Source organism: Ixodes scapularis, unplaced genomic scaffold (assembly GCF_016920785.2).
Source record: "Ixodes scapularis isolate PalLabHiFi unplaced genomic scaffold, ASM1692078v2 PGA_scaffold6__148_contigs__length_123643588, whole genome shotgun sequence".
NCBI lineage: Eukaryota > Metazoa > Arthropoda > Arachnida > Ixodida > Ixodidae > Ixodes > Ixodes scapularis.
In genome coordinates, this window is record NW_024609881.1 from 57,473,804 (window position 1) to 57,489,381 (window position 15,578).

A 15,578-nucleotide genomic window follows, 5' to 3' on the forward strand; every position below is an offset into this window, starting at 1 on the left:
TTGGCTTTAATGTGCTTTGAATCTTTGAAATAGATCAAACTCTATGGAATCAAATGAATAAAATGAAGGCCAGAGTTGAAGGCACAGATGTGGCGCTAGTTACCGTTGGAAGGCACACTTATGGCGCTAGTTACCACACGGCGGCTCCTAGTTACCTTGGTAACGAAGTAGCGGCGCTGCTCGCAAATCGCTCGCAATGGTCGCTCGGATACGTTGAATGTACGACATTCTCTGCATAAAGCCTTTGTGGGCCATTTGGGTATTTGGACCTTGGCCCTTTGACAGCAATTTGATTAGACGTGCTTCCTTCCAGCGGGCGTAGAATTCGAGCAGAATGTCAGAAATGGCAAGATGCCCCTCTTGTGGCGAAGTTGCGCCTGTCGCTGACGCCGGTGATGGGGTAAGTTTTTTAACTTCCTCCTAGTCACACTTTAAACAAAATTTTATTTTCTCAACAAGCTTGTAGATTCGTTTCGAAACTTAAAACACAGAGCCGAATGAGTTCCGAAAGCTATGCGCTCGTCTTCGATAGTTTAGAGTGACATACAAGAAACATTGTTCGGCAAGAGACACGGTTCAGAGTCAGCCTCGCACACACACCAAGCGCATGTTTGTTTTGTCGACAGACAAAATTCGGCACTTAATTATGATGCACTTATGGCACGGGCGTGCTGTCTTAAGGATTCAAAGGTACTGCATCCCAATACAGTTTCCTTTATTTTATTAAATGCGCGCGTGGAGTCCCACAAATTCTTGCCCACTCTAACGGAAGAAACTGGGCTTGGACAAGGACACGAACAACGCCGATTACACAGACAGTTAATTAACTAGTAGTTTGGCTTATTTTCGTTAGAAGGAAGACATGCCTGGCTATGTTTGTTGGCTGCAGTTGGTTCTTTAATTGTATAAAATGTGGCATTGTCTGGAGGAGGGTAGGCATCTTCTAGTACCAAGAAAGAATAAATAAACAGGTCAAATGAGATGCCATGTCATGTCATATCTCTACAAACCAGCAACATCATTTCACTTTTTCACGAAAGGGTATTGACTGAAGTCCATCCTGGATGTTGGTGGAAGGAAAGGGAACAAGAGAGGGGGTAGAAAATAAATTTGTGGGAAGAGGTAACAGCCGAGAAAGGAATCGCAGCAATGGATCTTTTGTAAGTAACAAGTGCCCTCTGGGGGTTGTCTGCAAACTACATATGAGGGGCAACCCAACATGCCTTCACCCGACAGAACACATTAGCGTCGTGCCATTGTATGGGTCTTCATTGCTCTTTATGCCCCCTCCTACCAATGCTCAAAAAACATAATAAAAAAAAAGACGAAAACAGGCGCCAAGATAAGTGCCAACAACATTGGTCACGCAAGACTGTGTTCCCTGAAAGTTGTGACAGTGGAAAACGAGGCCGGGGGACAGGGTATACACATATGCGCAGAGGCTTACTGGAAAGAGGCCCATCAACTATGCTCACCGCTTTCCCTTTCTTACAACCTGGGTCAGGCTTTTGTCAATATTTCTGTGTGCATGGCCAAGAGGGAATGCTACCCTATACTTCTAGAAGATTCGTGTTTACTCTTACCTCAAATGTTCGATGCTCGAACATTCTAGGCCGGAAAATAGGGAGGCCAACATGGCCTTGCCGAGTTAGTTTCGCTTTAGCTTGATGCTCAAACATTCTAGGCCGAATGTTAAAGAAATCAAGAGTAGTAGATAAAAAGTCTAGCATGGTTTTGCCGACTCACTCTCGCGGTACACGGTTGTCACACAGACACCTCGACGCTCGCTGCAACCGCCTCCGACATTCGCTGCGGTTTTCTCTACACTCGTTCCTTCTCTTGTTTCTGGCGCAAATTCACCGATTAAACTTTATTTTAATTTTTATGATTGTCTATCCTTTTCTATCTGCGACAATATCCTCTCGTAAAATGTAACATTGTTTTTACTCAAGAGATGCGCATGTTCTTCGTTAGTTACCTTAAACCAACATGCTCTGGCTCTGCAGTTCATTCATTCCCTAGCTAAAGATGGGATTTATGGGTGAAAAAGGAACCTTGTTTTTCTTACACATTGCCGTCGCCATACACTCGGTCTTCACCAAAATGTAGCGCTAGCACTTGGAACCAGATGCCAAAGTTGCCGTCGTCTTGTTCAACTTACTTGTCATTACTTATTATTGATGACACCCATTTAGGATCCTTCGTTTTTGGGTTTTATTTTTTTCAACGACTATTTTAACGTTTGCCAAGTTTCATCTTGTTCCGATGGTTGTGTCTTCATCGCCTTCGTGCGTCTTCGTTTAAGATTGCCCTTCCTCTTGTGTGCCCCCTAGATTAGGGGTTCAAAGTTCCCAAAGTCTTCAGTGGGTTTCCCCTGTTCCGGAAATGATGTCATAAACGTGAAAATTAAAATAAAACCCGAAAATGAACGACCTCTTCTATGTTTTATCAGGGGCCAATCGTTTGCAAACCGCTTTTTCTCTTCGGCAGGTGTCCAAGGTGTGTACGTCGTGCGGCGCCGTCCTTGAGTCGTGTGACTTCCAGTCCACGGGTGGCGACGACGGCGCCTCCTACGTGCCTCCGACGGAGACCACCAAGCTGGCCCTGTGCCCCGGCGGACTACGCCTGGTCCGGACCCGCCCCCTGCGTGGGCACCGGCTGGAGTGCGACCGGTGGCTGCAGCACGCGGCCGGACGCTTTGCCATGAGCGCGTCCATGACGCAGAGGGCCAGGGATCTCTACCAGGTGGGTCCGTGCGCCAACGCAGTTGCTGGAATGCTCCTCCGACCCGCGTGTTTACTGCGTCCTAGAAAGTGGTCTCTCGATTTCCGCGCAACGACGTCGACATTTCTGCGATCGACAGCCAGGGTGGCAATGTTTGACAGCACGGCTCTCCGGCTTTTGTGCCGTCGTTTGTTGCCACTTCGGGATTGCTTTTGATGTATGGGTGGGATACGATGCCAGACTCCCAAGTCGGCACCTAACGCCGTCGGCACGAGAGTCGTCGTGCGACACCGCGATGCACCACCGTGTCGAGCGATATTGCGTTGCTTGATATCGTGTCATGCGATGTGATGTCACATATATTTTCAAACATTTATAAATTGCTCTATTTATTTAGAGAGCAAGTTCTCTTTGATGCTTGCACCGTCGGGTAACAGGTGCACTGTGCTTATCCGTTAATTATAATTAGGGCTCCGTGTTCTTGGAGTTTATTTCTCGTGAAATTGTCGCTCGGAGTTAATTTCATGTACAAAAATTCAGAGTTTGAGTTTATGGCAGATTCCCGATTCTCTGAAGTTCAAAATATAATTTTGCTGTGTGCCCAATTTTTTTTTTAATATTTAGAAAATGTAATACAGACTTGAGCGTGCTTTAAATTCGTAAGAATTCACCTGTATCGGATCATTTTTCGTCAACTGAATTGGGCATTTTCACCCTTGCCATCGGTAATACTAACTGCCCCGCAACAAGTTTCGCAAAGAAAGTGTTGCTTTGATAATAAGCGTCGATGCTGTCGCTGAAACCCTTGGCATAGCCAATTTTCTTCCCGTCCCATTCCACTGTGGTTGCACAAGGTGGAGTGGTGAGATGAACCTTTAGCTGCCCCCCTCCCTCCTACGATCATAGCTTTCAATGTTGTAAAAACACGACCCCACTTTTTTTTATAAAAGTCCAAACGGAATACTAGAACAGTGGCGTTTGTCGTGACCCAAAATTACAATGATCCATTGTCCGGAACAAAACTTGTCGAGATGAACGGTGAACCCCTTTTGTCAATTGCCCGAGATTTGAAAAGAAACTGAAAGGCCTCTCGTCAGGACTGACCTTTCTGTGCTCTGACAAAACTTACTTGTAAAATACCATTTCTTTTTTTTGTTTTTGTTGTTGTTGTGACATTTAAATTTCGAGTTCTTTGGATAAATTCAAATTGACGAAAATTTATCCTAAAACACAGAGCCGTAATTATAATGCACAAGTGGTGGCCAAAACTTCTGCCAGAAGTGCCTAATGATGAAGCTGATGACGCTGCGGAAAATTAAGCTCCTGTTGCGTCACATGTCCTTCTTGCTCCTTTTTTTCTTTTTTTTTGTTTAATCATCATTTTTAATGGGTGTCCAATATTTCTCGTGTACTCTTGGCACTGCTGTTACCGCCAACACAACAGTGGGAACCCAAAAAGAAAAAGTCACGTGATCTTTAACAGAATTGTACCGGAGACAGAAGAGAAGTCGTGGTGGTCATGTGACATTGGGGTGTCATGTGATCTCGCACAGTCACATAACTTCATATCGCTCGACATCACTGTGTCACCTGGTTCTTTCTGATCGTTCTTTGCGATGGTTCTTCATGAGAGTTTTCTCATAGAATTTGGCAGATAAAACACATTCCGTGTTAAAAAAGCAGAAAGTCGAGTGATCAACTAAATCCGAGACAGAGGAGGAAGAAGACACATAGAAAGAACACACAAACATCTTCTCTACTGTGTGTGTGCACATCTTTTTTACCTGCCCTCTTGCTCCTTTCTTGTCTCAGCTTTTGTCATGTTTGCGCCTTTCCTGCATGCTCACTCATTTTCAAGTCTACTGGCGAAGTTTATTTGTTTTACATCGTTGCCAAATCGCGCACCAGTCATTGCTTCAGTACCGGGAGTGTGACTCTAGAAAACAACAGTGTGACCTACTGCAAATTCCAGAGAAAAAAAAAAACTTTATTTATTACAAAAATGAATTGTGCATTGACGAACGCTCAGTCTCTGCCTAGTGTAATGCTAGCAGTCCAGACCAGATGCCAAAGTCCCAGAACTAACAGTTACAATTTTCAAAAGTTATAAATGATTTCCCGGAAATTTCAATAGAAATACCCCTCCCGGTAGCCGACGCCGTTCAATTCGTCAACCGCCATTTTCCCATTAAAAGCTTTCGAAAATTGTTTGCAACTTTTTAACTGGATAACGGCAAGCTCCGGAACTTGGGCAACTCATTTCGACTGTTAGCGCCGCACCTGGACGGAGACCGATAGTTCGGCGGCACATAGCTTATTTTTGCGATGCAAAAAACGCTAGAAAATGTTCCCGGGAACAGGCTGTACTACGACCCCTGGACGGCGCAAGCAGTCTCTCCGACCGCTGCGCGTGCATTTATTTAGTATAGTCGGCCACGGGATAAGTGTTCAGGGGAAGCTCCTCCCACCACTTCCCACTTTACCAGAGCGAACGCTGGAAAGGAGGCAACCTCTTCTCCAGCGTTCGCTCTGCTAAAGTGAAAAGAGTTGGGAGGAGCTTTCCCCAAACTCTTCACCTGTGACCGACTAGTTGAATGCACTGTACTCTCTAGGTGACTCTAGATGGCCAAACGCACACCCGTGTCACGTTTTTTCCGGACATTGAGCAATTGCATCCATGTGCCTGTGCAGGACTTGGCAGGCAGAGCTGCATTGACGGGTCACGTGTCGCTGGCGGCGGCCTGCTGCTACAAGGTGCTGCGGGAGGAAGGACGTGCCGTGTCCCTGCACTGCCTCGCCTCGGAGGCGCAGTGCACGGGGAGCCAACTGCGCTGCGCCCTCCGACTCCTCAGCCAGGTATGTATGTCCCCGTACACATGGACAGATAGACGACAGTGGCCAGACACTTGCCTGAATTGCCCACGAGATTGTCTTTTTGTGGCACAAACGCCCCAAGCATCCCAGGAAAACCCGAAGTTGCAATCGTATGTGGCACCTTCCCCTATTAAAAGTATGGCCAAACATCGCATCATGCCCTTTTTCCGAGATGTGCGCAGCGATGTCTCGTTAAAATGGACGCCTCCGTCCACCAAAAAAAATTGTCTGCAATTCAGTCGTCCGTCCTCGTGGGCGGATGGCTCGAATAAACGAACCGGCATCGCGATCCAGGGCACGGGGGAGCGCTCCGAGGGGCCGTCCTTGCGCGATCTGGTACCCGAGGCCGCCCAGATGTTGCGGCCGGAGGAGCGCGAGGCCGTGGTGTCTCGGGCCCGGGCCCTGCTGGTGCCCCTGGCCCGCTGCTGGTTCCTGGAGGGGCGCACCCCCCGCTGCCTGCTGCCCGCCCTCGTGTTCGTCGCCTGGCGCTCCCTGGACCCCCTGCACGCCCAGGTCCCCTACGCCGAGTTCTGCCGGCAGCGCTCGATTGGGGCCAACGCTGGGACCTGCCGCATCATCACCGCCCTCAACAAGGTGGGTCAACTGTCACGGTTGCCCGGAACGCGCTTTTGACTGGTGGGTCCGGCATCCTACAAGGAGCGTTTGTGCTGGCGGCGATACCAGTGCGAGCGTGCATACGACAATCTTTCACGGTTCTTTCCCAACATGCATTCCGCACCGTCCAGGTTGTTAGTTTTAGCGGCCCATTAATCTGAGCTCGTTCCGATCGTGCGCTCTAAATGTCTTTCTCAAATGTATCGTCCAGTGAATACCTCCTGTACGTGGTATTCGCTTGCGGCCATAGTCGAGCACGCCGTTGCGGAGCGCGAGGTCACTACGAGCTTATTTACACGACGCTTCCTCTACGTGCACTTCACAGCGCCAAGATTGCGTGTCTTCTTGGAAGACGAGTGGGGTATCGTTCTGAGTATGTGCTCTGAAAGGTGCACTCGAGTATGGCGCCCGGCGATTGGTGCCGGTCTGTCCACTAAATCCAGGGGAGGATGGCTCAATAAAAAAATCCCGTCGGGTGCCGTTGCACCTTCATTGCATTTAACAGAATTTCTATGCGCCGAGAAACTGAGGTAGAGGAGGAAACAAGAGCGCGCGGGCACATGAGACTGCGAAGCTCCGATTGGAATGGCAAGTGGGTAGACCCGAACCCGACTGCCTTTGTTTCCACTACACTCGTCAAACGCAAACAAACGCGAAAGCCAGATGTTGGACACCGGCGTTTTAACATGTTTGACAAGTTGAATGGAGACGAAGGCAGCTAGATTTAGGTCTACTCACCAGTCCTTCTAACCAGAGCTTGGCATTTTGACGTCCCTGCGCGCGTTCATTTCCTGCTCTCCCTCAGTTTCTTGGTGCATAGTCTCTTGCAGGGTAAAGGGACACTGACAGAGTATCTATGCTCGCCAAAGTTTCTATTTGAATATGACCTAGAAGAGTCCAACTACTCAAAACTCTAAATTCGTTTTCTTTCCGTGGGAAAACAGCAGATTGAGAACTGGCCGGTTTCAGGCGCGCTCACTACTCTCTTTTCCATAGTCACGTGGCGTTCAAACTATATGTACCAAATATGTTCAAAGTCGGGGGGGGGGGGGGCATCTAAGGCAGAGTTGCGCAAACTTTGCAGGCACGCGACCCCCCCAAAATACTTAAACATCATCCGGCGGCCCCCTCCTTCCCCTTCTTTAGAACAATATCAAAAGTATCAGCAGCTTGGCTTTATTAGGTCCCCGCGACCCCCCCTTTGTGCAGCTCTTGTCTAAGGCATATTCAATTTCAATATTAAACAATGAAAAGATAATGAACCCCATTTTTTGTGGCCTCCAAAAACATGCAAAAAAAGTTGATTGAAAAAAAGTTTTGCACAGATCACGGGACGTACATGTACACGGCACTGTGAACCTTCTCCGTAGGGGCGTAATGCCTGTCTCACATCAACCTTACTCTCTAAAGCAGTGGTTCTCAACCACTGATGTTTCGCGGACCCCTTGTGGATCGGCGGAGATGATGGAGGACCCCGTTCGTGGTGAGGGAAAGGAAAAGTTATTGGTTAATTAAGATAGTGATTTAATAAATGGGTATAACTAAGGGCTAGTGTGAAGTAGACTTTTCTTATTAACAAGTACACGAGAAAACTCGCCAGAAAATTGGAACGTTTATTGTCGATCTGAAAAAAAGACAACTTTTATTGCCGGGAGCAAGGGCTTCACGGACCCCTTGGATGCCTTCACGGACCGCAAAGGGTCTGCAAACCCCCATTTGAGAACCACTGCTCTAAAGTTAAAAGAATTTTTATTACGGCGAGTTTAATTGCAGCGGCTGGACGACGCGATGGCGGCGCACGACAAACCAATGTAGCGACAAACGTGGGTGTTACGCAGCGCAGCGACTTGAAGGTCACTGCGTAAATTCCCATTTATGCAGCGACCTTCAAGTATGCGGATGCGTGACCTGTCTTTTTATGTCATTTCCACTTGTTACTCCCAACTAGACAGTCACCCGCTCGCTCAAAGCTTGTGAATATCACGAGGCTAGTCGCCCCGTAGTCGCCGATTATTCTCGTAGTTTGCGACTGCTTAGATGTGCTACCAAGTTTTGAAAAAACAGGGCCAGTTAATTACGACTGGTGAAATACGGCTGCGAATGTTTTGTCAGACAAATTCCCCGAGACATTCACGAAGGACTGCAAAGGCACGTTGCACCATAACGTCATCGTGACATCACAATGACATAATACCGTCATTATGACGCCACCACGAAGTGTCGCAACTGATACCCGCTAACACCATGACATCTCACGACACCATGTCATGCCACGTGACAAAATTGTGACATCACACAGCATGTGCCCAGCTGATTCCTTCGTGCTCCCGGTCTTTGTCAGCATGATCGAGCTGGTGCATTTTTTCCGTTCTGCGGCAGGTGCTGGTGCGCCTGGCCTCCCAGATCCCCTGGGCGTGCGGCACCCGTCTGACGGCCAACAAGGCCGCCTCTTACGTGCCGGACATCCTCCGCTACTCCGCCTCCCTCACGCTGGATGCCAGCGTCCCCGCAGACGCCGCCGGCCAGGGCCCCACCGTGGCGGTGTTCCAGACTTTCCGCGGCGACCTCAAGCGACCGCAGGAGCAGCAATCCCGCAGCCCGGAAGGCCCCCTCTGCGAGGACTTCTCGGACTCGGAAATCGAGGCGTACATCCGCGGAGAAGATGAGGTGGCCGCGAGGCGGAACTTTCTGCGGGCGCGTGGAGTTGAGCCGCCCTGAGCCTTATTTGCCGACCAGTAAAATTTGTGTACCTTGTTGCTCGGTCTTGTTGTTAGTTTCCACTAAGTTTGTCTGCTCCTTGCGCAGAGCAGACTTTGATTACCAAACTTATCCGGAACACGCCAAAGGAGCCCCATCTTTTGGGAGCGCCATCCTGGCAGCAGCCAAAGTAATACTCCAAGACGAAGCGCTTAAAGGGACAATGAAGACGATTTTATTTAATGTTTTTAAATGGTGTTTTTAGGCTTCTTGGGAACCTAGCATGCTGCCTAATTTTTTGTAGACATTTGTGACGCACATTTCTGTGCCTAGGAAAGAACTGAAGAAACCGAAACTGAACTATCTCCATTCTCATTTCTGGGCCTCTGAAAACGGAGGTGACGTAGGGAGTGACGTAAGTGTGAATAGTCGGTATCGGTAGTATTTAGGAGATCGAGACCCTGGTTACCATGGTGGGTTATAGCAGTGCGGTGGCACGGTCAATCCGTGAAATCTGTCAATACGGACGGCAATGCCGCTCTCGCAAGCGAGTTCGAGCTTCCGTTCAGTGACCCAACACCAACAGAACGGGAATACGTGTGTGGCAGCCTCCGCCATCACCCGACGGAGACCGCCCTGCCGGCAATGAGCGGCCCGCATGCCGAAGGACAGGGACGTGGGGGAGATGCCGAGGGGAAAGCGGCAGCGACCAAGTTGTTCCGGGAACCGGTTCCTCAGCGGGGGACGCTCCCCAAGGAGAAAATTAACAGCACCATTTTTCTTTTTCACCAAAGTCGGACGTCCTCTTTTCGTCGTCAAAGAACACTAACACCACACGTGAAAACTAGCGTCGTTCGAACGAATACTGGTCTTCAGTCGACCGTTAGAACAGTCATCTACAGCGCATAAATTTGGCATGACTACGATTTTGCAGAATCCTTCGAGTACAGTGTTCCCAAAGTAAACACGACACCGACATCTGAAACCAAAACCAAGTGCCTCCCGTGTGTTCTTTTTATTTTGTTTGCCCATAGTTGCTCGTTGCCAGTTTCGCGTCCAGCGCAGCAAAAAGAAAAGCAACTATGCTGTTTTATTTACAATTTAGTAATCATTTCCGGTCTGATTTTTACTTTTCATGGTTATTTAAGTGGAAATTAGAACAGTATTCCTAAAAATAGCGAACCAACATGTGACCGAGGGCACGTCTCATTTTGACCAATCGCTGACGCGTCTCTTGTGACATCGCGCTTCTTGGCCCCTCAACGACCATGCGAGCTCCGCTTCTGGCTTCTCTTGCAACTCTTGGTTAGTCACCCCAATTGACCCCGGCACGATTATTACCGCGACTGTTTAATTGATTTGCGCGGCACACAAGCTCCGGTTTCGGCTGAAATTTGGGCAACGTGGCCCGAAATGTGCCTGGAACCCAGTTCAACCACCAAAGAAATATTTGAAATTGTCTTCATTGTCCCTTTAATGAAACAGTCCGAGCAGGGGAGGCATTTCGCTGCTGAACCAGGGACGACGCAGCAATTTTGCCTACAAGACTACGCTTTTTTCCTGGTTCAGTAGGAACTTCAAAGGCTTACTGAATGAATCATCCAGTCGTCCACGATTCAGCGAGAGACCTCCCTGGTCGGGTCGTTCCGTCGAGCGCTACGTCGTGGAACAGTTCTCCAGCTGCTGCTAGGATAGCACTTTTACGGGATACGACAGCGTTCGCACGTTCCGGATAAGTTAGGCGAGCAGTTAAAGCCCATCATGTGTTTGTCTTACAAGTAGCAACATCCGTCCATGCACGAGGCCGCCGTTCTGTGCTACCCTTGGGAGAAAATGGCGGCGCAGCACTGTTTGCAACAATGCTGCGCCGCACCACGACTTGCGCATTTGCGTAATGAAGGTTTTCGGTTCGCAAAGTTTTTTTTTTCGAAACGAGTACAGGTTCAAGGTCGTATCCCCCGAGCCCACGGCGAGTTGTGGATAATCTGTGACCGACTTGCAGAATACCTGCCGTCCCGTTGAAGAGGACTACGGTCGGCAACATTGAGTTGCGGAGTGCCTTTCTTTTGTTCGACGAGTCCACAAACACGTTCCCGAAAGGCACCGTCTCGACTACACATGCTTCTGTCGTGCAAGAGCTCGCTCGGACTTTTTTCTGAACTGCCGCCGCCTCGGCTCTACCAAATGCTCGGTTTTCTATGCAGATAAGTTTTTGGTGTGAAGAGACCGTGAAATGGAAGTGCGATTCTAATTGAGGGGCTTTGTCTACTGTGGCACCGTGGTACCACGTTCCGACTGGAGGTGTAAAGCACTCGGATGTGGTGTCCTCTAGTCAAAGCAATGGCTGCCTTGTCTCATCTATGTCTGCTGCCAGCACGGCAAGCAAGTTTGTGCTCTTGTGCGGAGGGTTTAGCGGCAATCGGAGGTGGTAGAGAGTACCGACGTACCGATACGGTGACTGTCTGCTAGTTACCGCAATGGCTGCCTTGCCTTTTGTGAAGCTGTCAGAAATGCAATGGCTCTTTGTGAAAAAGTGCTTTGCCTTCGAGGAAAAGGAGGAAATACCTTGAAGGGTATGTCGTAAAACATTGGGCGATCGCTCGTCGACAAACACGACGAATTAAAAAAACGTTTCGCTCAAAGACCAACCTGCTTCACAACTTTTTACACTCTGTTCATCAAAAGGAATGGAACTAGTTTGCTGCTGGCAAAGTCCTCTCAAAGCGTGCCTTTTGCATTATCTTTTTTAATGCGAAAGCATTAACTGTCTCATGGAGCGAGCCAACGTCATCAGTCTGAAGCACTAAAACAGCATAGTTTCCTTCGGTTCCATTGGCTGGCGCGTGTCGACGGGGCTCCCACTGGCCGCTGCGCTCGTCAGTTTCCACAACCGCTCACCCCACCGCGTGTCCATCAGCACAGAGCGTTCACGGTCAGCAGGGGAGCACACGCACTGACCGGCGACGAAAAGTATGCAGCAGATGAAAGAGGGAGCGGACGAGCGGCTTGCATGCTTTCGCTTTCACAACTCATAAGGAATGCTTAGGTGTACCTCAATCTTTTGTTGTTGTTTATCTCCGATGGTTGCCAACATTAGATTAGCTTAGTTACGGAACTGCTCATAGACGCTGCATGCAGGAGCAGTACCTCCCCTCACTCAGCCTGACTCGCCACCCGTCGTTCGACGCACCGGACGGCTGCATTGGCAACCGCAATGTATTCTATGCGATACGTACGTTTCGAAGCACAGCGTCTGGATGGCGTTCCACCGTACTCTATGGAAAACACAGTTCGTAAACGAAAATCTAGATGGCGCTTCGAAAGACAGGAGGCAGACTGAAGTGAGTGAGGGTGAGGGTACCCCCTTCTGCGAGAGTTCCATAACTGAGGTAATCTAGTAACGTTGATGGTTGCATAGCGCGGCCGACAGAGCTAACGACCCAAGTGTTTGCCAGCCGGCCAACTCTTCGACCGTGGCTTGCCGCGGTACGCTTCGCTTTTTAATGCTAAATCAGAGTCGGCTTCAGCAAGAATTCAAAACACTAATAAATTTCATGGCTGACCAACTACCGGAATGCGTCCCGTTATCACCGTAGTGAAGGAAGCGAAGCAGTTGGAGCAACACTGGGTAGATCCTTTATTGGGGGTCCTCCAATGGAGCCCCACGAAAACGACAAATGATACAACGAGGCGCAAAACGACAAACAATGCCTAGAGTACAGGGAGAGAAAGAGTAAACCGCACCCACCCCCTCTGCCTAGGTGCAAGGCGGCAGGCCGGAACGGAAGATCTAAGAAACCTCGCATTTCCGATCACAGCGTAACATCACAATTTGTGCATGGTGCCAAGCGTTGCTAGGCTTGCTCCTGAGCGGCCTCCTCGGCCAGCTGGTAGTATTTGTTTGCCAGGCGTCCCTTCATGGCCATGGTGGCTGCTGTGGCCGCACGCTGGTACAGTTCCCCTGGGGAGCGGGAGAGAAGACCGAGCATTTCACACACCGTGCAGCTAGGCATTTTTTTCCCAAGGTCGCTCGATGACCCATAACTAGGCTTCCCTATTTTCCGTAGTGTTGGGAAGTACTTTAGGTACTAAAGTACTACTTCAAGTAGAATAAGAAAACTTGTACTTTACTTGAAGTAAATTCTCCAAGAATGTACTCATACCTGACTTGCAGTATTTTTTTCTGGTACTTTCCGAGGAAACTGCGACTCACGACTTCAAAGTACATTCTCTCAATTTGGTCTCGTTAAATTTGTATCGCAAAACCATGCTTTGCCAACTCAAACGAAATACTGGAAGAGATATTCTACCCTCGCCAGAAACGCGACCAGAAGAAGCGTTGCTCTGTTTTTAATGGAGGTGGCTTTCCTGCAGCATTTCGAACTCTACGAGGGTAAAACTACTCTGTGGCTACTTGACTTTATCCAATATTCGCCGCCATTTCCAAAAAAAACTGATGCACCCCCGATTAACCCTAGAGCAATGTATACCAGTTTAAAAAAAAACACTACAGGGGAATGAAAGGGCACGATGAAAGATTGCGTTAAAAAGTATTTATACTTTTTATTAACCTTGCTTTAACAATTTAGGTACCTTGCATTGCACCCGGTGTACTTACTACTTTATTTGAAGTATGCATCTTCTCATTTACTTTGTACTTTTTAGATGTACATTACTTAACACCGATTTTCTGAGTTTAGTTCTTCTTTGAATTTGGGGGCATTTTTTAGGGGTTCATTCTCCGATTGTTCATTCTCCGATCAAGCCATACGGCAACCGAAGAATGAAGTGTCCATAATCTAAGCATGGCTCGTTTGATGGCGCTGCTTTGCAATCTGTGCAGCTGGACATCTCACTGGGGTCACCGAGTGCTCTCGGGGTGACAAACAATCTACTATCTTTTGGGGTCAAAATAAAACGACCTTTCTGCAAAATTTGGTCCCGTGCTCGCCAAAAGCTGCGGGGACCTCCCTGTTGTCGAAGAAGGGTCAACAAACTTTTAAGGGTAGTAGGGCAAGTGAATGGAGTCAATGGTCACACAGTTCAAAAGGGGACAATATTGTTGCAACTGTATACAACTGGAAGGGAGTAAATGAGATTACAGCTCTAGAATCGGAAGGGGGTCAAGATCTTCGAACGGAGTCAATGAGGCTGTTATAGGCTAAAAGGGAGTCGACGAAATCGCAGCTGCACCAATGAAAGAGATTCAGCCGGTGAAACAGTGATGACCCTCCGAAAACACGGAGAAACTAATCGGACTTCGGTGCCACGATGCGGCCAAAGGGAAGTTCTCCAGATTTTGCCGTCGCAGGGACGGTTGGAAGGTGCATTTTGTCACGAAACCCTATACAATAGAAAGCATGGTCACACACAACAAAGAGGGAGTCAATAAGGCCACATCAGGGTGTTTAGCAAATTCTTATTTTGAAATTCTCTGACTTTGCCAGGTTTTCCCTGACAATTTCAGGTAAAATTTCCTGACCAGTGTAGAGGCGGTTAAATATATAAGACCATTACAACACAAGTCATTGAGCATTGAGCACTGTGAGGATAATTTTACACAGGGCTAATTATACTTGCATATTCCGAAATATTCGGTTTCGTCCAGTCCGGATTAAAAGAGCACTTTCTTGCCGCCGACATCGTCAATGAACAGGCCACTTCCGGAAACACGATGAAAACACGACGCTCAACCACACACACTCATAACCGCAGCATGGCCGCCAGATGCACACTTTTGGATACTACCGACTTAAGGCTTGGGTTGGATTGGGATCTGCAGCTTTTCTATTTGTTACTAAACTAGTAGCTCTAACTGGATCTAGCCTAGTGTAGCACCCTCAATCCGATTCAATCCAAGGCTTGGACTGGATTTGTCGGCTGTTCCCTTTACAGCAAGTGAGCAGAGCCTGCGCACCGCTGTAAGCAGTATTTATTGCCTATTTTCCTCCTCCCCAAGTCTTCAAGTCTTTGCTCAGGGCACTCGATGGCATTTCCGGCTCATTTTTCTGACTAGGCTCGCTTTTTGACAATATGCCTGACAAGTCCCCGATTTTTCCCGGTAATTAAAATTTCTTTGACAATTCCCGGTTTTCCCGGTTGCTAGACACCCTGCTACGTATACGCAAGAGGGCCAAGATATCAAGGTCGAAGTGCTGGACTTTCTGCATCCCCTACAGCCACGTTACCTAGGCAGCATTGGTTCGGGCCACTCTCCCCTACTGGTCACGTGAGAGGGGGGACCTCTCCCACGCCAGTTTCTTGCGAGGGATTCGTTCACAGTGTGAACAGGACTATTCCACCTCACGGTCTATCGCCGGGACTCACATTCCATCGATAAGGATGAAGTGCTGGCCGAACACCGAAAACATTACCTAGTCGGAAACATGCGCTGTTTCTAGATTTGCAAATAACAACGAACCACAAATGAAAAGTGTATTATGCGACATGAAACATAGAAAGTCCAGCACCGTACGACTTCGTTGTCTAGGTGTTGGCCGTACCCGCGCAACTCAAAGGCAGCTGACGTGACCCTGCGGCAGATGGAAATGTGAGAGGGGTGGCCAAACAAAACCAAACACCAATCTGGCTTTGCAGCCGGAGTCGATCGAAAGGAAGTTCGGCCAACTTCGGTCCCAGGAAGGTACAAATGGAGTGGCCGGCGCTGC

At 48.6% G+C, this 15,578-nt stretch overlaps 2 protein-coding genes across 4 annotated transcripts in view; one reads left to right on the top strand and one right to left on the bottom strand.

Moving 5' to 3' along the window:
* The first annotated feature begins 154 nt into the window (after positions 1–154).
* Positions 155–8,969, top strand: LOC8037867 (transcription factor IIIB 50 kDa subunit). 2 transcript variants are annotated; one of them, XM_002405785.5, is made up of 6 exons: positions 155–219; positions 314–400; positions 2,491–2,745; positions 5,416–5,580; positions 5,893–6,192; positions 8,593–8,969. In XM_002405785.5, the coding sequence occupies exons 2-6, from the start codon at positions 335–337 to the stop codon at positions 8,929–8,931; spliced, it is 1,125 nt and encodes a 374-aa protein (XP_002405829.3). In that variant the 5' UTR covers positions 155–219; positions 314–334; the 3' UTR covers positions 8,932–8,969. The 2 variants fall into 2 exon arrangements, with proteins under 2 accessions (XP_002405829.3, XP_040062310.1); XM_040206376.3 differs by having other exon boundaries at positions 155–400.
* Positions 8,970–12,523: 3,554 nt separating this feature from the next.
* LOC120838079 (eukaryotic elongation factor 2 kinase) overlaps positions 12,524–15,578 on the bottom strand; it is a 35,498-nt gene continuing 32,443 nt past the window's right edge. For both annotated transcript variants that reach the window (XM_042294684.1, XM_042294685.1), the window contains exon 13: positions 12,524–12,871. In XM_042294684.1, the coding sequence (XP_042150618.1) occupies positions 12,765–12,871 (107 nt within the window). In that variant the 3' untranslated portion in view covers positions 12,524–12,764. The remainder of the gene's footprint in view (positions 12,872–15,578) is intronic.

Coding starts and splice junctions, on each gene's coding strand:
- LOC8037867 (XM_040206376.3), top strand. CDS start 335: ATGTCAGAAATGGCAAGATGCCCCTCTTGTGGCGAAGTTGCGCCTGTC. Junction 401..2,490: donor TCGCTGACGCCGGTGATGGG/GTAAGTTTTTTA, acceptor TCTCTTCGGCAG/GTGTCCAAGGTGTGTACGTC. Junction 6,193..8,592: donor TCATCACCGCCCTCAACAAG/GTGGGTCAACTG, acceptor GTTCTGCGGCAG/GTGCTGGTGCGCCTGGCCTC.